Below are 22,439 nucleotides of genomic sequence, written 5' to 3'. Positions count from 1 at the left end.
GAAATGGTCATATATCACAATCATATATGGTACGAGTAAAAATTGACAGATTAGTTCCTTGGTTGTAGTGGCTATACAAAGACAAAAAATTTAAATACTCCAGTTAATTGGATATAAGATTCAATTTTTCCAGTTCACTATAAAATACAAGTTATGATTTCTGTTTTACGCATACTACCAAACAAATTGAAAAAAAAAATGACAAAATCAAGTTTCTTGGTGTTTCTCGACATTTTTGTGAATCTCATGGTTTGTATAAGCCTTTGCTCTGGTGCTGTACGGGAGGATAGAAAGGCAAGTATTTTTCAGTGACAGATTGTTAACAATGTTATCTGGAACTGGTTCATGAATTGTAATAATGTATGATGATGCAGGTTTACATTGCATACTTGGGATCACTTCCTGATGGAGACTACATTGCTTCATCTCACCATTGCAATATGCTTTCAGCACTTTCTAAACACAGGTAGGAAGCCATTTTTTTAGAGGATGTCCTATGATGCCTAAGCCAAAGTGTGGGCCCATCAGTATGATGATCAATCCTTTTTTTTTCTTCTCTGCAGCTCTGTGGAAAATCACTTAATCCGAAGTTACAAAAGGAGCTTCAATGGATTTGCAGCTAAGCTAACTAATGAAGAGGCAAAGAAACTTTCAAGTAAGTGATAGAAGAAGAGCTGTATGTTTTTTTTTTTAGCTCTATGGCATTTCCTTAATGATATGTTTTCACCAATGCCGTTATATGCAGGCTTTAAAGGAGTGGTTTCGGTTTTTCCAAGTAAAGTTTACCACCTGCATACAACAAGATCATGGGATTTCTTGGGACTCAATCAAACTGTTAAACGTAATGCCACAGAGAGCGATGTCATTGTCGGTGTCTTTGATACCGGAATCTGGCCGGAGTCGGACAGCTTCAGCGACGAAGGCTTTGGTCCACCACCCCAAAAGTGGAAGGGAGCTTGTAAGGGTGGCCAAAACTTCACTTGTAACAAGTAAAAATATTCCACTATTTCCGATCTCAGACCGCTATTCATATCCCTGATCCTCATAATGACTTGGTGCTTATCTTTCAGTAAGCTTATCGGAGCTCGAGTTTACATCACGGATTCTGCCAGGGATACAGAGGGTCATGGATCGCATACAGCATCCACAGCAGCCGGGAACAACGTAGTGAATGCTAGTTTCTATGGATTTGCTGAAGGAACTGCAAGAGGAGGGGTTCCATCAGCAAGGATTGCCGCATATAAAGTATGCAATGGTATATGTACTTCAGAAGACATCTTGGCAGCTTTTGACGATGCCATTGCTGATGGAGTTGATCTTATAACAGCTTCATTAGGATCATTCTTTGTGTTTGAATTCTACAGTGACGCTGTAGCTATTGGTGCTTTCCATGCTGCCGAGAAAGGTGTACTTGTTGTACAATCTGCAGGAAATAGTGGTCTAGCAGGGTTTCAATCGGTGGCAAGTGTAGCACCATGGATACTTAGCGTTGCCGCAAGCACAATGGATCGCCATTTTGTCAACAAGGTAGTTCTTGGGAATGGGAAGACACTAACTGTAAGAACTATATCGCTCTTGAATTGCTCTGACTCTCGCAGTTTATTTACTTGATAGTAATAGGTTCCTCTTTGCAAACAGGGGCTTTCAATAAACACTTTTAGTCTTAATAGAGCAATGGTTCCATTGGTTTATGGGATGCAAGCATCATCAGATTGCGATGAGTTCAGTGCTCGGTTAGTTCCATTGACAAGCTGCATTTTGATTGATTCAGATATAAGCCGCATGTGTGATTCATTGTTGGTCCTTTTCAGGTTGTGTTTCCCTAATTGCCTGAATAAAACTTTGGTAAAGAACAAGATCATTCTATGCGATGACATGCAGGGTGTAGACGAAGCTTACAATGCTGGTGCATTGGGATTAATTACGAAATATGGATTCGACGATGTTGCATATGTTGTCCCAATGCCTGCTATAACTTTAAGCTCCAAGGACTATGATTCGGTCACATCCTACCTGAATTCCACCAAGTATGTACATATCGATGGTTTGGGTCATTATTTTGTCATATGATAGGTAAAATAAAACTAATGCTTTGCTCATTGTGTCACAGACAACCTAAAGCAGAAATATTAATAAGTGAGACAATTACAGATAAATCTGCTCCTATAGTTGCTTCATTCTCTTCAAAGGGTCCTAATTTCATTGTACCAGACATTCTAAAGGCATGCATTTCTCCCAGAACTCGGATTTTATTGTTATTTTGCTTTTTTATGGTAAACTAAATAGTTCTGTAAATGCATTGCAGCCTGATATAAGTGCACCAGGAGTGGATATATTGGCTGCATATTCACCGGTAGCTTCACCATCGATAACCACAACAGATACAAGGCGAGTTAAATACAACATAATATCAGGAACCTCAATGTCTTGTCCTCATGTTGCTGGTGTAGCCGCATACGTTAAGACTTTTCACCCTCATTGGTCTCCCTCAGCCATTAAATCTGCTCTTATGACTACCGGTAATCATTCATTGCCATTATTGTAACATATGTCACATTTTCGATCTTACATTTGTTTTCTTTTGCCTAGCTTTTCCGATGGATGCACCGAGGAATCAAGGAGCTGAATTTGCTTATGGATCAGGACATATCAACCCTGTAAAAGCCATTGATCCTGGACTTGTATACGATAACGTAAAAGGTGACAACATAAGATTCTTATGCAGTATCGGATATGATGAAGGTTCCATCAAAAATATAGAAGGAAACAACACCTCTTGTCCTAAAAACAGTACTAAAATGCTGCCAAGAGATTTCAATTATCCTACACTCACTGCTTTAGTACCAGCAGGCAAGCCATTCACTGTTAATTTCCATAGAACAGTAACAAATGTTGGTATAGCAAGATCTACTTACAATGCAACAATCTCTATCCTGTCGGAACCCGAAATCCAAGTGGTTCCTCAAGTCTTGTCTTTCAAGGCTCTAACAGAACAGAAGTCTTACAATGTTATTGTTTCTGGCAAAGGTTTGGGTGAGACATCAATGGTATCTGCAACATTGATATGGTCAGATGGTACTCATAATGTTAGAAGTTCGATCGTTATTCACACATATGAAGGTGTCCGTGGGGCTGTTTGAGTCACACGATTGAGTCTGCATTCTGTTTTTATTTGTTCAGTCAATTTCTTGCAATCTATTAATAAAATATTAGTTACATTTTTCTATGAACAAACTTTCCCAATACATGATTTTTGCAACACCCCAGATTTTTAAGTGGAGTAAATCAGAAGAAAAATGAAGTTATAAATTGATTCCTTTGTCTTTTAAGTTACAAACATAATCAGTTCAGCTGCAAAAAATACAACAAATACAGCAGAGAGAATGGTGTTATTAGATAGTGAACAATATATCTTGAAATTGTCATAAATCACAATCATATATGGTATGAGTAAAATTGCCAGATATGTTCCAATTCACTATAAATACCAGTTATAATTTCTATTTTATGCATACTATCAAACAAATAGAAAAAAATGACAAAATCAAGTTTCTTGGTGTTTCTTGACATTTTTTTTATTATCACAGTTTGTGTAATCCTTCGCTCTGGTGCTATACATGAAGATAGAAAGACAACTATTTTTAACAATGTTTATATGGAACTGGTTCATGAATTATAATAATGTGCGATGATGACCATCATCATATATGATGCAGGTCTACATTGCATACTTGGGACCACTTCCTGATGGAGACTACATTGCTTCATCTCACCATTCCAATATGCTTCAAGCACTTTCTAAACACAGGTAGGAAGCCATTTTTTTAGAGGATGTCCTTTGATGCCTAAGCCAAAGTGTTGGTCCATCAGTATGATGACCGATCCTTATTTTTTCTTCTCTGCAGCTTTGTGGAAAATTACTTAATCCGAAGTTACAAAAGGAGCTTCAATGGATTTGCAGCTAAGCTAACTAATGAAGAGGCAAAGAAACTTTCAAGTAAGTGGTAGAAGAAGAGCTGTCTTTTCTTTTTAACACAATGGCATTGCCTTAATGATATGTTTTCACCAATGCCGTTATATGCAGGCTTTAAAGGAGTGGTTTCGGTTTTTCCAAGTAAAGTTTTTCACCTTCATACAACAAGATCATGGGATTTCTTGGGACACAATCAAACTGTAAACCGTAACGCTGCCGCCGAGAGCAATGTCATTGTTGGTGTCATTGATACTGGAATCTGTCCCGAGTCGGACAGCTTCAGCGACGAAGGCTTTGGTCCACCACCCCAAAAGTGGAAGGGAGCTTGTAAGGTTGGCCAAAACTTCACTTGTAACAAGTAAACATATTCCACTATTTCCAATCTCAGACCACTATTCATATCCCTGATCCTCATAATGACTTGGTGCTTATCTTTCAGTAAGCTTATCAGAGCTCGAGTTTACACCGCAGATTCTGCCAGTGATACAGAGGGTCATGGATCACATACAGCATCCACAGCAGCTGGGAACAACGTAGTGAATGCTAGTTTCTATGGATTTGCTGAAGGAACTGCAAGAGAGGGGTTCCATCAGCAATGGCATCATCAAAAGCTGCCATGAAACTGTTATATGATCAACTCTGAGTTTTACGACGATGCTATAGCCATTAGTGCATTCCATGCAGCTGAGAAAGGAGTACTAGTTATGCAATCAGCAGACAATAGTGGTACAGCAGGGTTGCAAGCATTGGAGAGTACAGCACCGTGGATACTTACATTTGCTGCAAGCACAACTGATCACCTTTTTGTGGAAGGTTATTCTTGGGAATGGGAAGACACTAACTGTAAGAACTATCGTATTTTCTACTTATGTTGCTCCGATACTCGTAGTTTTTTTCTTTTAACTTGATAATAATGGTTTCCTCTTTGCAAGCAGGGATTATCCATTAACTCATTTAGTCTTAATACAACAAAGGTTCCATTGGTTTATGGGCTGCAAGCAACATCCTATTGCGATGAGGCCAGTGCTCGGTTAGTTCCATGACAAGCCTGCATTTTCATTGATTTACAGAGATTTAGACATAAGCAATATGTTTGATACATTGTTTAAGAACAAGATCCTCTTATGCTATGAGATGGACGGTGTAGATGCAGCTTACGATGCTGGTGCATTAGGATTAATACGAAATATGAATTGGACGATGTTTCATTTGTTGTCCCATTGTCTGCTATAACTTTAAGCTCCGAGGACTATGATTCGGTCATATCCTACCTCAATTCCACCAAGTATGTACATATCGATGGTTCGGGTCATTATTTCATCGGTTTTGTTTATGTTAGGCAAAATAAAACTAACGCTTTGCTCATTATGTCACAGAGAACCTAAGCAAAAATATTAAGAAGTGAAACAACTAAAGATAAATTTGCTCCTATAGTTGCTTCATTCTCTTCAAGGTGTCCGAATTCCATTGTACCAGACATTCTAAAGGCATGCATTGGTCCGATAACCCAGATTTTATCGTTGTTTTGCCTGTGTTTTGTATACTAAATGGTTCCATAAATGTGTTGCAGCCAGATATAAGTGCACCAGGAGTGGATATATTGGCTGCATATTCACCAGTTGCTTCACCATCGACGACTACAATAGATACAAGGCGAGTTAAATACAACATAATATCAGGAACTTCAATGTCTTGTCCTCATGTTGCTGGTGTAGCTGCATACGTTAAGACTTTTCACCCTCATTGGTCTCCCTCAGCCATTAAATCTGCTCTTATTAATCATTCATTGCCATTATTCTAATTTGTAACATATGTCATGTTTACGACCTTACATTTGTTTTCTTTTGCCAAGCTTTTCCAATGGATGCACCGAGAAATCAAGGTGCTGAATTTGCTTACGGATCAGGACATGTCAACCCTGTAAAAGCCATTGACCCTGGACTTGTATACGACACCGTAGAAGGTGACAACATAAGATTCTTATGCAGTATTGGATATGATGAAGGTTCCATCAAAAAATTAGCTGGAAACAACACCTCTTGTCCTAAGAACTCTACTAAAATGTTGCCAAGAGATTTCAATTATCCTACACTCACTGCTTTAGTTCCAGCAGGCAAGCCATTCAAAGTCACTTTCCATAGAACAGTAACAAATGTTGGTGTAGCAAGATCTACTTACAATGCAACAATCGCTACCCCATAGGAACTCGAAATCAAAGTGGCTCCTCAAGTCTTGTCTTTCAAGTCTCTAACAGAGAAGAAGTCTTACAATGTTACTGTTTCAGGAAAAGCTTTGGACAACCGATCAATGGTGTCTGCAACATTGATCCGGGCAGATGATACTTATGATGTTAGAAATCTTCAGTCAATTTCTTTCAATCTTATTAATAAATATATACATCTTTCTGTGAACAAACTTTCCCAGTACATGATGTTAGTGGGGTAAATCAGAAGAAAAATGTCGTTAAAACCCAATTTAATAGAGTTATAAATTGATTACTTAGTCATTAAGGTTATGAATATAATCAGTTCAGCTGCAAAAATATACAATAAATACAGCAGAAAGAATGGTGTTATCAGATAGTGAACAATATATCTTGAAATGGTCATATATCACAATCATATATGGTATGAGTAAAAATTGAAGATATGTTCCTTGGTTGTAGTGGCTATGCAAAGAAAAAAAAGGTTAAATCATTTTTTGGGGCCTGAACTTTTAAGTGTCTACTCACATGTGTCAATATAAAATTGCTAGTAAATAGTAATCTAGAACTGAAATAAATCAGTTACATTTTTTTCCCATTGGAGTTATTTCACAAATGCAATTGGTTTATTACAATCACTCTGAAAAAATAAGATTGAATAGACTTGAAATTGGAATATATTTGCAATAATCTCTTACATTACAGGCTGAGACCTCATAGAAAATATGTAAAATTGCTTATCCTGGCTATATGCTCAAGTAACTGAACCAAAAAGCAAGTACAACCAGGCAATGCATTTTATGGCACATTACAACGCCAAATCTGCATTTGTTGTAAGCTCAACGAACATATGATCTATAATTGGACTTACCAAAAAAATATTTATGGAAAATGCAAAATCAACATCATTAAGTATCCACCTGTAGTAAACACATTGTTGGGCATCATCAGGTCACTTTCTAATCTACATTTTTTGTGATAGAATCACTATACATGTAATGTTCCAACATATAACACACCTTCAGTGGGAATCACAAATGCTTCCTTCCACAGTAGCTGGACTTTGACCCTGCAAAAATATAAACAATCCTTCACTATATTAAACCATTATCTGGTTGGCTGCAAAAATATAAATATTTCATAGAATTTTGGAAAATTACCTGAGATAATTTGATCATAATTAGCTTGCACTCAGGAGTCCAACTGGTCTCTCTCTCCCAAACGTTTCATCATCAAATCTTGTTTTTTTTTGTTCAATTATCATCAAATTCTTCGTTTGTAGAATTTTCTTCACATAGCAATTTGTCTTCCTGGACAAGATTTGCGTCAAGAGGCTCCCATGTTATTGGATGACCTTGTTCCGATGCATGACTGTCGTCAGCATTATCCTCCGGATTTTGTCTATCCTCACACTCTGTCTCCATCTTTTTATCATCATCAAATCCCAACTGATTCCCGGTTGCATGAAAAGCCACAATTACAGCTCCTTGATCGGATTGTTCAGCAGTATCCTTTTTCTGCCTCTTCCATTTCTTAGTAGATGAAGTACCATCATCCTCAAAGTCTTCTTCTTCTCTTTCTCTGTGTAAATAAACCCACAATTTCCTTTCTCCGTCGAATTGTACACAAGGATCACGTTCATAATGTAAACGGTCTAAGGCCCCACTAACAATCTGGTTAACTTGTGCATCAGAAACTTCTTCAACAATGTATTGAGAGTCTCTTATCAAAGTACAAACATCAGCACGGGTGCCAATACTTCCGGGCAATCTGGAAGCAGCATCTCTCACAAGACAAAGAATTGTAACATGTGGTGGCCTATCACGTTTCAGCATAAAATGATCTCGAGCCTTTGAAGTTGGTTTACCTCCACCCCTTCTCAAAGGAGCAACTATTGATTTTTTGCCATCAGCAGCTGTGTAAGAGAAGGCCCTGTCAGGAATAGAATACCTAAGAAGCTCCTCTCTACGGAAATAAGCTCTCACTTCTTCGGAACTTGGGCCAATGGTATTAAGGCTTTTCTGTGCTCTTAGGTCTCTGAACCTTTCTTTCTCATCTAAATTTACTTGCATCAATTCAAGCGGTGGTGCAGGAAGACTCCCTATTTGTTGGAGAGTCTCTTGACCATTTTTTAGCCAATTTGCAAAAGAATCAACCAGCTTGACAAGCATTTTGTGAGGAAGACCCCAGGCTTCAGGTGACGTCATCTCCTCAATTGTTTCATGATCAATTGAGCTATGCATAATTGGACCAACCCAATACCAACTTTTTGTCGACTTTTCATAGGCAACAAGTGCCTTCCAACCTTTTGCCCCCAAAGGTGCTGTTTTTGATGAGAAAATTTTCAGAACTCCCCGAACTAAATCTTGAAGCGGCTCTTGTGTCTCAAGAATACATGGATCTCCGGGATTCACTGTTACACGATTAACAATCTCTTGAACAGTAAGAGAAGGTATACTTCTTTGCACAGGCTGATCTGGATTATCGGTAGCTGTGTTCTCACAAGAAAGAACACCATTCACACCACCTTCCTGCTTTCCATTCTGCTCCCTGCGGGGTCTGCCAACCTCTAAGGAATCTTCTGGAAGCGGAGTGATCATTCCCATGCGAACAGCAGAAAGAAGATGTATAATCGAAAATGAGAAACCAGTATGAACTGTAGGGGTAATCAGAGTAAACGGCTTTTTCTGTGGTTTGATTTCCATCTCAACATCTGTAACTTGCACTTCTGCACCATGTGGTTCCAAAGCTTCCATATCTGAGGTAACAGCATCAACCTCCAATTTCCGTTTTCCCTTTTTTTTCAAGGAAAGGGAATCATCAGTTCGCTTCTGAAGGTTAGACTGCAGGTTACCATCTTCACCTCTTCTGTCGACATCTCCCACATACTCCTTCCCTGTCTTGCACCCAAGCAATGAAGCTTCACGTTTTTCACCACAATCATATGTTTCAATGCTCCGGCCTTTTTTCCCAGTTCTACGCCTGTTATTTTCGTCTGCCAATGGTAGTGTCACAGGTGAAGCATCCTCCTCATCAACAGGATAATTAAGCAGATAATCTCGTTGAGACATAGGATGATCATAGACAACTTCACCTTTCAGTCTTTTCTCAGTAGGGTAGGCCTTTGTTGAGGACATCTTTAATCTGTCACCAAGTTTCTCTCCTAATTGGCCAGTCTTGCTCAACTTGGATACCTTTTTCCTATCAACCTTGCCCAAAGCTCTAGAAGCAGAGTTCTGCAAGGGACTTATTTCATGCATCTTAGACTTCTGTTTTCCTTTAAAATAGTAGCTTTCTACTCCTGGCACGTGCACATTTTCCCCAAAGCTCTTTTCGGAGATGCGATTGATTCCATCAAGAGGCCATCCATCCTCCATAGTATCTTTCTTTGAAGATTTTATCTTTCTAGAATCAAGGCCAGACTTCAATGAAGACAGCCGTGAACCTTCCATGACACCACTTGGGTAATCAAACTTGCTTCTCATTAGAGGATTGCTATCGTCGTCGTCATCAAACTGTTCAGATGAGTCAGATTCTGTTTCTTCATTTTTAAGGAATGCTCTACTACCTTTTGAAACAGCCATTAATGGTCCTCCATTTTGCACGTTGCTCCCTCTGATCTTTTCTTGTGATGATTTAATTCGATTATCAGAAAACAAGAATCGGTCATTCATCTGTTGTAAGGAAGCTTTATCAGGACACTGTGGCCCCATTTTACATTTCCTGCTCCTAATATTCCAATCATCAGATCTAACTGAAGAATCGACAGAAAAATCTTCCCCTTGGTTCTTATTTTGCCAAAACAGTTCGGTGCGTTCCGACAAGTCAAATCGACTCCCTTTCAGCGGCAATTGTGGAGTTCTGCCTTTCATAAGCTTTATCTGATTTCCAACTGCAAATTGCTGATGATTTTCAGAATACTTGGACGTTTTGGCAAAATCATAGGGTGTTCTCATGTTTGGTGGCTTTGACGTATATACTTTTGCATCAGGAAATTGATTCACATTCCTGTTCCTACCATAGGCTCGCGAATCATGCTTTGAAGACAGAGGCAAAGCCATGAAACTGTCACCAGCTAATTCTTCCCCTCTTAAAAGGCCATACTTCTTCCCTGCTCTCAATAAACCAGATTTGCGTGATTTGCTATCATGCACAGCATGTCGGTCCTGTTGAATACTAGTTCCAAACATTGGGTCACCATCATCGTCTAACCTCATCTGATCCCTTGTCCTGTTTGCCGCCCCTGACTTATATTTATGTCGAGGAAGGGTTCCATGCAAACCATATGGCTCAGTATCAATATCCAAACCTTGATAAACACCACCACCAAACTCCTTTGCAGAAGGAAATTTTGATCCACGTGCCTTCAGTATACCTTTTGGATTCTGCTTCCTGTACTCTGATGGTTCCAAACCCACCATCTGCCCTCGCGAAACGGATTCTAAAGTAGGACCAACCCCATGGTGACCCTTTTTCTGCAAAGCTTTTTGGTCCTTAACCCTTTTGGTCCACAGGCCTTCACCAAAGTCACCTCTTTCGGAGGATTCAGAATCCTCATCTTCCGATTTTTCATACACCAAAATCTTTTGACTTCTCATAATATTCAAAACACGAAGCCGCTCCTCAATACTGTATCCCCTACAATTAAGCCAAGCATCCCTTGTTTGACAAAGTTTAGCAACCATATTATTCTGATGCATCCTCAAATGATGGTAATGCCGCCGCTTTTGAAAGAAATTCAAACCCTCCCGATAAAGGGCAACCCTTGGCTCACACAACCCTCCTTTCAATATATCAAACAACTTCTTAATAGGACTCCCAAAATGAAAATTATTACCCTTAAGAAGGTCATTCAAGGTCCACATAAATGTATCCTGATCCATATCAGGTAAAAACTTAGTCAGGCTAAACCTCTCTTCATCACTTAAACACTCATTCCAGACATCAAGAGACAAAATATCTTCCAACCCAGGCAGATCATATAAATCAAAAGGTACGGAACAAGTCGAGTTCCCAACTTGGCAAAATTCAGCCCCCATTTCACCTAATTCCAATAAATCAAAGTCATCTGAACCTGCTCCTGAATCAGCATCATCAAATTCATCATCATCATCGTCTTCATCATCATCATCACCAGCACCATCAGAATTAATAGCTGAGCTTGGACGTTGAAGCTCATCCTCATCAGTTGACGAAGTGGTATCCCTACTATCAGAAGAAAACTCCGAATCAAACCGCGAAACTTTAAAGTTGTTCTTCTCAATCGCCATCATGACAAACACACCAGAAAGGGTAAAAAAAATTCTAATCTTCAATTCTACCAAAAATTTTAAAAATTTATTATCACGGTTTCCGAATACAGCCAATTCATCAAAACCCTAAACAAATAAACAAACTCTCAAACTTTGAAATTACAAAAAAAAAAGTTAGAAGAATAAAAACAAGGGAAAAAAAGGTACACATGATGGAATTAAAATGAAGAATTAAAACGGAATTGAGAATAAGAAAAACACCTCATTTAAAAGGAAAAGGAAGAATATTTGCGGTGAAATTGAGAGCGTCGACGAATTGAAGATTTGGAGATTTCTTCGTTTTCTTCTTTATTAAAGAAAAACAAAAAGACGCATTTTTAAAAAAATGGTTAGAATTTGGTTAAATCTTGGAAACCCTAAAGGGAGTTAATTAAATAAAATAGGAAGATGGGAGAAAGGGAAGGGGGAGGGGGGTGAAGAAGACGGTGTGACGTGGAAGAATGGCAGCCGTCGGATTGAGATTGGAGGAGAAAAAGACGAAAAAGGGTAGGATGAGGGAAAGAGAGTGAAAGATAAAGAGAAAGAAAGAATGAACACGGGGGTGACTCGACTCAGTGAGTTGAGTTTGAGTTAGTGCGAAAGAGAAAAGAAAGGAGGGAAGACCGAACCCATGCATGATTTAGGAAGTTTCCAGCCGTTGGATCTGTCCCCTCCCTTAAGGCGCTATTTGCTTCTTCGACGTCGTTTCGGTCTTCTTCAATTTTGATGAAGATCCAGTGTAACTGAGAATTGATGCACGCAGCTATGTGTTCGTTTATTCATATTTGTTTTATTTTTATAAATAATGAGTTTATATATCCAAATACGCTATTCATTTTTATTACAAAAATGTATTTATTTGAACTCGAAATTCCAATATTAGCCGTTTATTATTTCCATGCTTAGGTTAATAATATGTCTTTCGTTTAGTTAGGAGGTGGACTCATTCCCAAGTAAGCTAATTTTTTTATGGTGGATTCGATTTTACTCTTTTATTAAAAAATAGGTAAAATAATTTTTATATATTACATTAACTAATAATTTTTTAAAATTTTATTTATTTCTATTGTTAAAAATTAGTATCACAGATATAATAACTAAATAAGTAACACATAACATGTTAAGTGTATCTTATAATTGACGATATAAAATTCGTTTTTAACAATAAAATTAAATGAAATTTTTAATAGAATAACAAAACACAATTTAACTTTTTATACAAAAGCTTGATCCATAATATTTTTATAAAAACAAAACCAAAAAAACAATTAAAAAAATGTTAGAGCTTAATTCAGTGAGTGGGAAGTGGAACCAAACCAACAGACCAAGAGTGGGTCAAATAGAAATATGGCTTGTAAACAATTCACAGTTGAGAAATGCACAAAGCAGTGAATGAAAGCTCCACTTGTCCCCGTAATGACACGACAAAACGACAAGTTAAACAAATTTTTAAGGTAGGAATGGAGATGAAAGGCACAGCAATCATAGCTCCTCCATTCACCACAAAACATGTAAGCCAATTCCATGCAAAGAATACAACCAAGGGTTTTTCATCTAGGAAGAACAATAAATAGGATGGTGGAGATTCAGCCAAAACATATTCATGTAAATTGCATTTGATTATAGGTTATTTTTTTGATACAATACTTAAAATCACTCATAATTCTTTCTCAATTCATAATTTGAAAAATAATACGCTCAGCGCACTCGAAACAAGACTCAATCAATGATACAAACACATAAATATATTTAATGCATGTATTCTGACAAAAAATATGTAGATTTGGAATAAGTGGTTGGTACAACAACAATGTACACAGTTGCTCCATTTTTCTGGATTCTAATCAAGCTGTGTCGGGTTTATATCCCTTTAGGCGTAAGCTTTTGCTGTCAGACAGATTGTTTGCTTCAGCCAATGTTGCTTCAAAATTGAGGTTACCTGTCCACATGCAACATGGAAATCTCAAATTATGATTTCTGTTTAAATGTGATTTAATTTATTTTCTAGAATGTTATTATTTAGTTCAATGATGTAATAGACAACATGATAATTGACTTGAAATGTTAATTTGATTTTTTATAGCTCAAAACTCAAACATATCATTTTATTTTCATATTTAATAGTTTTATTAATGACACTGGCCAAAAACAAAATATTTTTGATGGCATATTTCTAAACTTTTATTTAAAACATTAGGAATTTGACATGATATAAAGAAAAATGAAAATAATTTTAATAAAATGTAAAAAAGGACCAAATGGTATATAGTTTATATTGGATGGATAATTTATAGTACATATATGAACTATGACACTGCATAAACTTGTCTCTTAAAGCACTGAATTCGGACAAGTTGATTGCAGAAATTGTTCATAGCTTCTCTTTCAGACACAACAATAAACAATAATACTAAGACATAGTTATGTAAGAATTTCCTTTTCACTGTAAAGATATATTCCTTGAAGGAAAGTTTTCATGGGGAGAAAACGGTTCCTAGAAGAACCCTAACTCACATGTACACCGGCAACGAGAGAGGGGGGGGGGAAGAAAGAAAATCTCTGTTTTAAGGAGGTCAAGTAATGCTAGTAATTACCTTATGTGATGCAAAATTCGATAAATTGGCACCATATAGTATTAAGTATATTTGCCGTTTTTGTTTCTAATCTTATATGTATATGTACATGATTCTCCGGCTCAGAAACTCTTAACATGATCTGCAACTCGTCCTTTCCCCGGTGACAATGTCATGCTCCTTCGTGAGCTCTGAGCAGAGTTGTTAGGGTTGTATTTCTGGACGGTTAGGTAATTCAGAGCCATAACTACGTCGGATATAGCTGGACGCATGTTAGGCTGTTCCTGTACGCACATTGCAGCAACGGCCAATGCTTGGTAGAGACCTTTCATCGGATACTGACCTTGTAGCAGAGGATCAACCATTTGCGAAAAATTCCTTCGGTCTTTAAACAAAGGTCGTGCCTGCAGTCAAATAACCGAAAACCGAGAATGTAACCAAATGAAGATATTGAATTGATAAAAGTGGGAATAAGTTTCTTCTTACCCAAGCAACAAGATATTGTTCATTACGATCTTTCGAATAGTCAACTGCTTTCCTACCCGTAATCAGTTCCAAAAGGACAACCCCTAAGCTGTAAATATCAGATTTAAACGTCAACTGTCCAGTCATTGCATAATCCGGTGCACAATAACCATAAGTGCCCATAACCCTTGTAGAAACATGAGTTTTATCCCCACTAGGACCAACTCTGGCTAAGCCAAAATCAGAGAGCCTGGCATGATATCCCTCACCAAGCAAAATATTGGAGCACTTCAAGTCACGGTATATGACCGGTGGCTTCATTTTAACATGCAAATACTCTAATCCCCTCGCCATACCAGCTGCTATTTCCATTCTCGTGTTCCAATCGAGTGGTTTTTGGTCAGGTGAGAGATCTGTATCCACAAAGTTTAATACGTCGTCATTTCATACGACAGAAAACTAATGAAATCAGCAGGGGAATTTTTCTTACCATGCAAATGGTTTTCCAAAGACCCTAATGGCATGTACTCGTAAAGCAATAGTCTTTGTTCATCCTCGGCACAAAACCCTATTAATTTCACGAGATTCGGGTGCTCAGCTGTGCTTAACGTCAATACTTCGGCAGCGAATTCCCTACTGCCCTGAAGACTATCTTGATCAAGTTGCTTAATAGCAACAACCTATACAACAGGCAAGTAAAGGGGAAAAGTAAGTAACCACACCAACTTCAACGAAGAACACAATGCACGATGCAAAAATCTGTAAGAGACAATGAAAACCTCGTTTGTGTCCTCCAAGAATCCCTTGTAAACTTTACCGAAACCACCTTCCCCCAAGAAATAATCGGACCTAAAGTTTCCAGTTGCAGCTATGACTTGATCGAATGTAAACAACTGTGCCCGCATGATAGCTTTTCCAACTTTGGAATCCTCACCACCATGCAAACTCAAATTCCTTACCTCCATCAATAACTCCTCATCCTTAGATGCTTCTTCCTTCCTTACACTCTCTTTTGATGCTTTTTTTACTTCAAGCAGATGGAACCCCAAAACCGAAACAAGAGAAACATAAGACAAGCTACAGAGATTGTCTTGTAATGACCCCAAATCATCAATAGTTAAAAAAACATCCAACAAGGACAAAATAAAAATAGTAGCAGGGGTTTTGGATTATAAAAATAGAAGTGCCCTTTCCTATCATATCATGCAAACAAACAAAAAACACTAGTTCCATGATATTACCTAATAAAATTTCATATCACAAGATCAAGATGGGGATATAAAAAAAAACACAAAAACATGATCAAACACAATGCATATCATCGCAGAAAAAGGGAAAAGGAAAACATAGAAAGAACAAAAACCAGTACCGGAACTGGAACTGGAACAGGAACTGGAACCGGAACCGGCTTGTCTTTGATCATGGGGTTTGTTTTTATTGCTGTTGTTAGCATTCCTCCTGTTGTTCTTGTTTCTTGGGAAGTCTGAATCGTCGGTTGAATGACCAGTGCAACCAAAACAACCCATGTTTCAATAATAGTTTTTTTTTTTTAAAGAATCTTAAAAAAACTTTCCCTCCTAATATTTACTTTTTGGATTTATTTTCTTTCTCTTTCCTCTCTTTTTTTCTGTTCTTTTTCCTTCACTTTCTCCACTGGACAGGAGGAGAAAAGTGTTTGAACCCCAAGAATTTACCGTCCAAGCAGAAACAAAAGAGAATGCTTTGGAAAGAGAAAGAATGAAAAGAAAACACACAGCAATAAAATTAAAAACAAAAGAAAAAAGAAAACTTCGAATTTCAGGGTTTTATTTATTTATATATGTTCTATTTTATAAAAATAAATTGTAATTTTAGGTAATATTCAGGCAAAAAACCGATTCAGAGTGACTAAACCCCTAATTATACGCCAAGTCAATACTTAAATCATGCGAATCGGACAATAAATGGATTGAATTTAAACTGTTATTACACGTTACAAATAAATTCCAAAAATTTTATTCAACTAAATAATTATTTAATGTGTCAAATAATTAAGAAAAAATGATATTTATTATTACCTAATATAAATGTGATGATGAAGCAGTTGTGTATTTTTTTGTTTTATGTACTAAAACAACACCGATTTGCTTGCGTGGCGGTATTTGATTGTCCCACGATGACTTGGCAGCAAGCTGGTCGTCGCAAAAGATCTTTGTCCTTTTTATAGCGGAATATAAGGATAAGTTGTCAAAAACAATTTTATTTAGGCGAAGCTTCACATAATTTAAAAGATAAAAAACCTTAAATAGATAATAATATATGAAGCGTAGAACAATAATCATGAAGCTAGTAACTTACTTTTATTTCATCGTGACATTTTCACTCTATGTAAATAAAAAAAGTAGTTTAAATTGATTGAATAAATTAAAATTGACTTAATCAATCGTAATTTAGCCGACTACTTGACCAACTTCAGTACTTAGCATTGGTGTTCAGTTGGTTAAATTTTTTATAATTTTTTCTAAATATGAGAAATAAAACACAAATAAAAGTTTAATTGGATTTTGGTTATAATTTTATATATATTATATATTACAAATATATTTTAAAAAGTTAAAATTATATAATATTATAAATCTGTTAAGTGAACCAATTTAGTTAGAAAAATCATAACCAATCTATTCGACTTGAGTGCAAAACTATTAACTAAGTCAGTTTAACCCCTCGTATAAACTATCATATATTACTTTGTATCATTATTAAAACACTCATCTACCTACCAAACAAGCAAACAAGTACAACTACTATCCTTATACACATACGTGTTAAAAATTTCAATCAAATAAGAACAATACAAAATTAGTAGTTTTCATATGATTGATATATAAAATAAAGGGTTCAACCAATTCAAACCATTGCTTAATTATAAAAAGAAATAAGGATTAATGAAACACATGCGCCGCTAACTAAAAGGATAGACAAAGGAAAGAAACATAAATATTACACTTGGGCAAAAGGAAAAGGTTCAAAATCAAATGTTACTTTACATAGTTTGAGATATTTATTCCATTAATAATTTTGATTAGACCTAAAGGTGATGACTGATGTATATAATATATGGTCTTAATCAATGCTTTCCAGAAGATTGAAATCATTATATAAAATAATATATCTTTTTTTAATATATTAAAGGGGTGAAGCAAACAATATAAAATTCAAACTATATGATTGGTTAAGTGCTAATGAAGAAATGAAGAGAAACAAGAATGGCAATGGTCTCAAAAGCAAAATTAGGGCCATAGTTTGAGTTTTCACCATATGTGACCTTAGACCCCCGAGACATGACTGCCACTTGGAGAATATAAAATGTAAGGGAAAAAAAATTGTAATCAAGCTTTCTTTAATGTGACTCAAACTAAGAAATCGAATTTGAAATGGATGGAATTTAACTCAAATGGATGAATACCATTTGATTCGGCTGCTAATCTGAGATTTGATGCTCATTTCTAAGAATAAAGTCCACAGCTTCTTCCACAGTGTCAACAACCTGCAACAGTAACAACAAAGTGTTTTAGGGTGGTGCTAATCGAAACCAAAGGTTAAGGTTCATATCAAGTTGGTTTGGTAAAAAAGATAACAATATTCGGTGAGAGTTGAAGTGCCTACCATATTGGCTGGAAACTCTGGATGATTAGAATGATGATCTCCTTTAAAAACACCAGTCCTTGTCAAAATGGGAAACCAAGGATTTCCAGCCTGGGATATGAACCACGGTTTCCTCCCACTGTTAATAGCTTTACATCACAGACATAAAAATATGAACTGGGAAGAGAGACAAACCTGCCGTGCACCCTTGATGTCGACTGCAGGATTATCTCCTATCATATATAGTGTCTGGAAGTCATGACTTCCAGAGTTTGCATGGTTCACGATGTTAAGCTCACGATAAATGAACGAGGCTTGTTGCTTTAGCACAACTTCAGCATTCTTAAATGCAACTGGATTCGGCTTTCCAAAATATGTATACTTCAGAGCTTCAGCATGAATGCTGCATGTTTAATTTAGTGGAATTAACAAAGCTGTCTCTTGAGCATTAACTGCTAACAAAGACTAATGAGGAATTCCAGATTAATATAGTAATACTTAAACAAATAGACCACGTGAAGGAATCATTTTCAGAAAATTCAAAAGGAAAGGATGGTAATATCTAACAGTAAAATTAAAGAATAATCGTCTGTCTATATACACTCAACCCTTACCTATTGAAGACCGATTCCAGTGCAATTCTGAATGCTCCCATGCCCAAACGTTCAGAAGGAAAAGCACCCTACCTTTAACAGCATCTCATCAGTGTATTACTACTTGTAAGAAAAGGCTCCATAGAAGGTAAAAAGCAACTGAGTTCTAAAGCATCAATCTTAACTAACCTGATATTTAAGGTCATCATGTGCAAAATAAAGAGGCGGTTGAGGCCCTTCTTCACTTGCAGGAAGACCTCCGGTTCTTAAAATATCACAAAGAACCTGATATTAAAAAGATCTGATGCTATGATTAAGTCATTCTAGATTAAACATCAATTAAGTATTGTCATGGAATGAGCATTGATATGGCTATATTATTTAAGGTGACCTGAATGTCCCTGCTCCAATCAACAGAATCACTAACGATAAATGCTGCCTGAACTCTCTTGGAATTAATGCTGCATTTTCTATTTCTTTCGACAGCAAAATCTATGGTGCCCCATTTCTTGTACGGTGCCAGTGGGTCAATGTTGTCAAAGTACAGTGCATACTCATCTATTGAAATCACGTTTCTGCATATCAAAATTGATAGACACAAATCAGTCAGAACTTCCATCCAAAATTTTATCAGCATTTTTTAGCAAAGCAGTTAGCATCTCCAATGACATAGCAAGAAGTATAATTAAGAAACTTACTTAAATCCATATTCGGACATCACCACAGCAGGTTCGCCTTTCCCAACAGCAACAATTAATTCATTCTCAAACCTAAATGGCAATGACAATAATAAATAGTGAGACAATTAGATTACATAACTTAAAAACAAGATGCTTGACTCTCGTTTGGACCTTTCCTTTCCTTTAAAGTGTTCCCTCCAAATTAATAATTGTCTCCATGAAAATAACACAGTTATCCTTCAAATTTTTTCAACAAATACATGTAGAGGTCATATTTGCTACAACATTTTGGAGGAAACAAAGAACCCTAATAAATTATAAATTGTACCTGTTCACCAGCTGTTTAAAAGGTGAATGGCCCTGCAATACCTGGAATGAATTAAAAGTAATTTGTCAGCCACTAACACCACCATCCACGAGGCTTTCTTTACTAACAATTAAAAATAAAGGAATAATATAAACATCAAACGATATAACCTGTGAAGGAGAAATCTTTACACCCAGGAGTTCTGACAACTCCGCAGCTCTTTTTGATTCACGAATACCGCCCCCTGTAAAAAGTGAGAAGTTCGAGCCAACAATATCTTAAATAGGCTGCCTCATTCATCATGCTGAAAATCGGAAACCATAATTAAAACCTATAGTGATTTTAAGTCTCTATTATACTCTAATAATTCAGGGTGACCGGGTGAAGCGTATCTGTATAACATAATTTTAGAGAAAATGAAGTATCCGGATAACATAATTTTCTATAAAAGCCAGCTATCTAGGATCCAATCCATTACTTATTAGTACACTATTCATTATCATTTACATGTGTAAGATCCATTTATTAATTATAGAAGTCATGCTGGTAAATAATAATGAAACATGAATTAGAAAGTAATTGACTAGAATGTAATGACAGATAGCCAAACCTAGCCATTTAACAGCCAAAATCATACATATCTAAGTTTCAGTACAGCAAACAAAGAAGAAACCATCAAAAACAAATGAGCGTTAAGGACATGGAAACGAACACACAGAATTCACTCACCATTAGTCAAAAACACAAAAGGAACCTTCAAAACACCTGCCAGAAAAAAAATGAACTAATCAGAGTCAATCCAATGTTCTTGCATAAAAAAGAACGAATAACCAAAAAATAGATAATTAATTCTAAATGAGGTTTTCTTTGATTGTACTTTAACTCCTTGAACAGTCAATATTTGCAATTTCAGTCCGTCTTAGTCTCCCCCTTTTCATGAATTTATAGGGGAAAAAGTAAAAAATTACCATTTTAGAGGCAAATGGGTATACACGAGTACGCATTACATACCGGAACCGTCGTATAATCTCCTAAGTGCTCGGGAAGCGCCACCAATAGGAGTGTTCCCGCGCAAAACGACGCCGTCTATATCGAAGGCAATGCCAAAAGAAGGCCTGCTAATTTAACTAAAAGAAGGAAATTAAATGGATCGACAAAGCAACTGGTATCAGAAATTTAAAAAAGAAAATTGATAGAAACGCACGGCTTGGATGGCTGCGAAGATATTTGAGAGATTGTTGAGAAAAGCTGCGATAACTGCTTTCTCGATCGAGTCTGCGACGATTTTCTTAACAATTGAAGATGAATCATCGTGTTTCCCTCTTTTTAAAAGAAAAAAATGTAGATTTTCAGTAAGCGTGGAGCTTCTTCAGCTATTGAACGAAGTGAAAGAAGAACAAGGAGACTATTTTTACTCGCAAATGCTGGGCCATTACGGCCTTTTTCATTTTGGGTCACTTTTGACCCATTAAGTTTTTTATACCAAATAATTAACTGAAAATACCGCTATATATATATATTTCCTTAATTCCTTTGTTTTTTGGCTAAATAAATCTTTCCATAATTCGGAAAAGGATAAATAAAATATTCGCATAGGAAAGGCCAGGTGTCCTTTTCCATTCATTTGATTAATCATGGCAAACATGATAAATAAACATAAAAAGCCAGGGATATTTTCGTAAGTTCGCATGGAAAAGGAGTGGCACCAGCACAACCAGGGACATCTCATCATTTCAAAGAAAGAAAATAATTGCTAAAATAATAATATTTTCAATCAAATAAAAATGAAAATGGGAAGTTTGACTAAACGACAGAGTATTATAATGAAGAGTAGACTTTCCATGAATGGATATCAAGCGTCCACGTAGCCATGCGTAAAAAACCTCGTACACTTTGCCGACAAAATATTCATCGCTAATTGTACTTTAATAAATTTTTATATATTTCTAATATTCGCAATGACACGATAGTATTTGTGGCCCCCATTTTCCTTTTGTTTTCTTGCTTAATACCCAAATTTATCACATGGTTATAATAAAAAACTAATTAAAATACAATATAATATACAAAAATAGCAAAAGCCAACTATTCTGGTTCAAGTTTTGTATTCACTAAACCTATTCATGGTTGAGATATCGGTTGAAGCAGAGGTTCATTCGAAATTTAGAAGGATTTAAATAAAATTATTATACTTGAAAAATAAATTTAGGTAAAAAAATTAAACCTGTTTAAAATATGAATTGGGCTTTAGTTTTAATATTCAAGGCCTAAACTTAGCCTGGCCCATTTTAAGTTTATAATATTTTATATTATGTAATTTATAATATATTAAAAATAAACTTATACTAAATATAATAATGATACTCGGATGTAAGATGACTATATACAAATTTTCAATAAATAAAAAATGTATAAAATTATTAAATATTAAAATAAAATAAATGTTTTTTAAAAATAATAATATGAGTATATCTAAAATGGGCTTGAATTAGTCTTTGACAATATAGACGGATTTGAACCAAATTTTAGGCCCATGTTTTGAGCCGGGTGAGGTCAGATTTGAGTAAGTATAAAATATGTTAATATCATGCTTAGACCCAACTCGACTCATGAATATTTCTATCCCGGTAAAAAAATTAGATGAAAAAAGAAATCAGTATTGTATATTTTATATATTTAAAATAATATTTGTATTTGGAGAAATAATAATATATAGTTGTAGTTGTGAAC

At 36.1% G+C, this 22,439-nt stretch overlaps 4 protein-coding genes and 1 pseudogene across 10 annotated transcripts; 2 read left to right on the top strand and 3 right to left on the bottom strand.

Moving 5' to 3' along the window:
* Positions 1 to 145: 145 nt before the first annotated feature.
* LOC105789953 (subtilisin-like protease SBT4.3) lies at positions 146 to 3,234 on the top strand. Its single transcript, XM_012617305.2, has 10 exons — positions 146 to 294; positions 375 to 466; positions 564 to 655; positions 746 to 989; positions 1,071 to 1,557; positions 1,639 to 1,733; positions 1,812 to 2,027; positions 2,111 to 2,222; positions 2,306 to 2,519; positions 2,590 to 3,234. The coding sequence occupies exons 1-10, from the start codon at positions 154 to 156 to the stop codon at positions 3,138 to 3,140; spliced, it is 2,244 nt and encodes a 747-aa protein (XP_012472759.2). The 5' UTR covers positions 146 to 153; the 3' UTR covers positions 3,141 to 3,234.
* Positions 3,235 to 3,707: 473 nt separating this feature from the next.
* LOC105793037 (subtilisin-like protease SBT4.4) lies at positions 3,708 to 6,569 on the top strand (annotated as a pseudogene).
* A 268-nt stretch (positions 6,570 to 6,837) lies between these two features.
* On the bottom strand, positions 6,838 to 12,079 carry LOC105789950 (uncharacterized). Of its 4 annotated transcripts, XM_052634493.1 has the most exons (4): positions 11,690 to 12,079; positions 7,337 to 11,554; positions 7,196 to 7,245; positions 6,838 to 7,096 (listed from the first exon to the last, which is right to left on the bottom strand). In XM_052634493.1, the coding sequence occupies exon 2, from the start codon at positions 11,447 to 11,449 to the stop codon at positions 7,430 to 7,432; it is 4,020 nt and encodes a 1,339-aa protein (XP_052490453.1). In that variant the 5' UTR covers positions 11,450 to 11,554; positions 11,690 to 12,079; the 3' UTR covers positions 6,838 to 7,096; positions 7,196 to 7,245; positions 7,337 to 7,429. The 4 variants fall into 4 exon arrangements, with proteins under 4 accessions (XP_052490453.1, XP_012472748.2, XP_052490454.1 ...); XM_012617294.2 differs by having other exon boundaries at positions 6,838 to 7,245; XM_052634494.1 differs by having other exon boundaries at positions 6,838 to 7,245; positions 7,337 to 11,384; positions 11,690 to 12,078.
* Positions 12,080 to 13,194: 1,115 nt separating this feature from the next.
* LOC105789951 (probable serine/threonine-protein kinase PBL7) lies at positions 13,195 to 16,467 on the bottom strand. Of its 2 annotated transcripts, XR_008198865.1 has the most exons (6): positions 15,875 to 16,467; positions 15,285 to 15,532; positions 14,996 to 15,185; positions 14,527 to 14,918; positions 14,062 to 14,444; positions 13,195 to 13,406 (listed from the first exon to the last, which is right to left on the bottom strand). XR_008198865.1 is itself a non-coding variant. In XM_012617301.2 (5 exons), the coding sequence occupies exons 1-5, from the start codon at positions 16,029 to 16,031 to the stop codon at positions 14,163 to 14,165; spliced, it is 1,269 nt and encodes a 422-aa protein (XP_012472755.1). In that variant the 5' UTR covers positions 16,032 to 16,467; the 3' UTR covers positions 13,889 to 14,162. The 2 variants fall into 2 exon arrangements, 1 of the variants encoding a protein (XP_012472755.1); XM_012617301.2 differs by lacking the exon at positions 13,195 to 13,406 and having other exon boundaries at positions 13,889 to 14,444.
* LOC105789952 (uncharacterized protein YKR070W) lies at positions 15,885 to 21,106 on the bottom strand. 3 transcript variants are annotated; one of them, XR_008198866.1, is made up of 14 exons: positions 20,914 to 21,106; positions 20,721 to 20,827; positions 20,439 to 20,474; positions 19,880 to 19,953; positions 19,731 to 19,771; positions 19,421 to 19,492; positions 19,114 to 19,297; positions 18,912 to 19,007; positions 18,744 to 18,811; positions 18,325 to 18,532; positions 18,151 to 18,240; positions 17,951 to 18,031; positions 16,563 to 16,701; positions 15,885 to 15,988 (listed from the first exon to the last, which is right to left on the bottom strand). XR_008198866.1 is itself a non-coding variant. In XM_012617303.2 (12 exons), exons 1-12 carry the CDS (start codon positions 21,018 to 21,020, stop codon positions 17,966 to 17,968), a joined length of 1,149 nt encoding a protein of 382 aa, XP_012472757.1. In that variant the 5' UTR covers positions 21,021 to 21,103; the 3' UTR covers positions 17,694 to 17,965. The 3 variants fall into 3 exon arrangements, 2 of the variants coding, with proteins under 2 accessions (XP_012472757.1, XP_012472758.1); XM_012617303.2 differs by lacking the exons at positions 15,885 to 15,988; positions 16,563 to 16,701 and having other exon boundaries at positions 17,694 to 18,031; positions 20,914 to 21,103; XM_012617304.2 differs by lacking the exons at positions 15,885 to 15,988; positions 16,563 to 16,701 and having other exon boundaries at positions 17,694 to 18,031; positions 20,721 to 20,824; positions 20,914 to 21,103.
* Positions 21,107 to 22,439: the final 1,333 nt, after the last annotated feature.

This window comes from Gossypium raimondii, chromosome 8 (genome assembly GCF_025698545.1).
Source record: "Gossypium raimondii isolate GPD5lz chromosome 8, ASM2569854v1, whole genome shotgun sequence".
NCBI lineage: Eukaryota > Viridiplantae > Streptophyta > Magnoliopsida > Malvales > Malvaceae > Gossypium > Gossypium raimondii.
The sequence above is the reverse complement of the archived record's forward strand: the minus strand, read 5'-3'. Positions and strand labels throughout refer to the sequence as shown.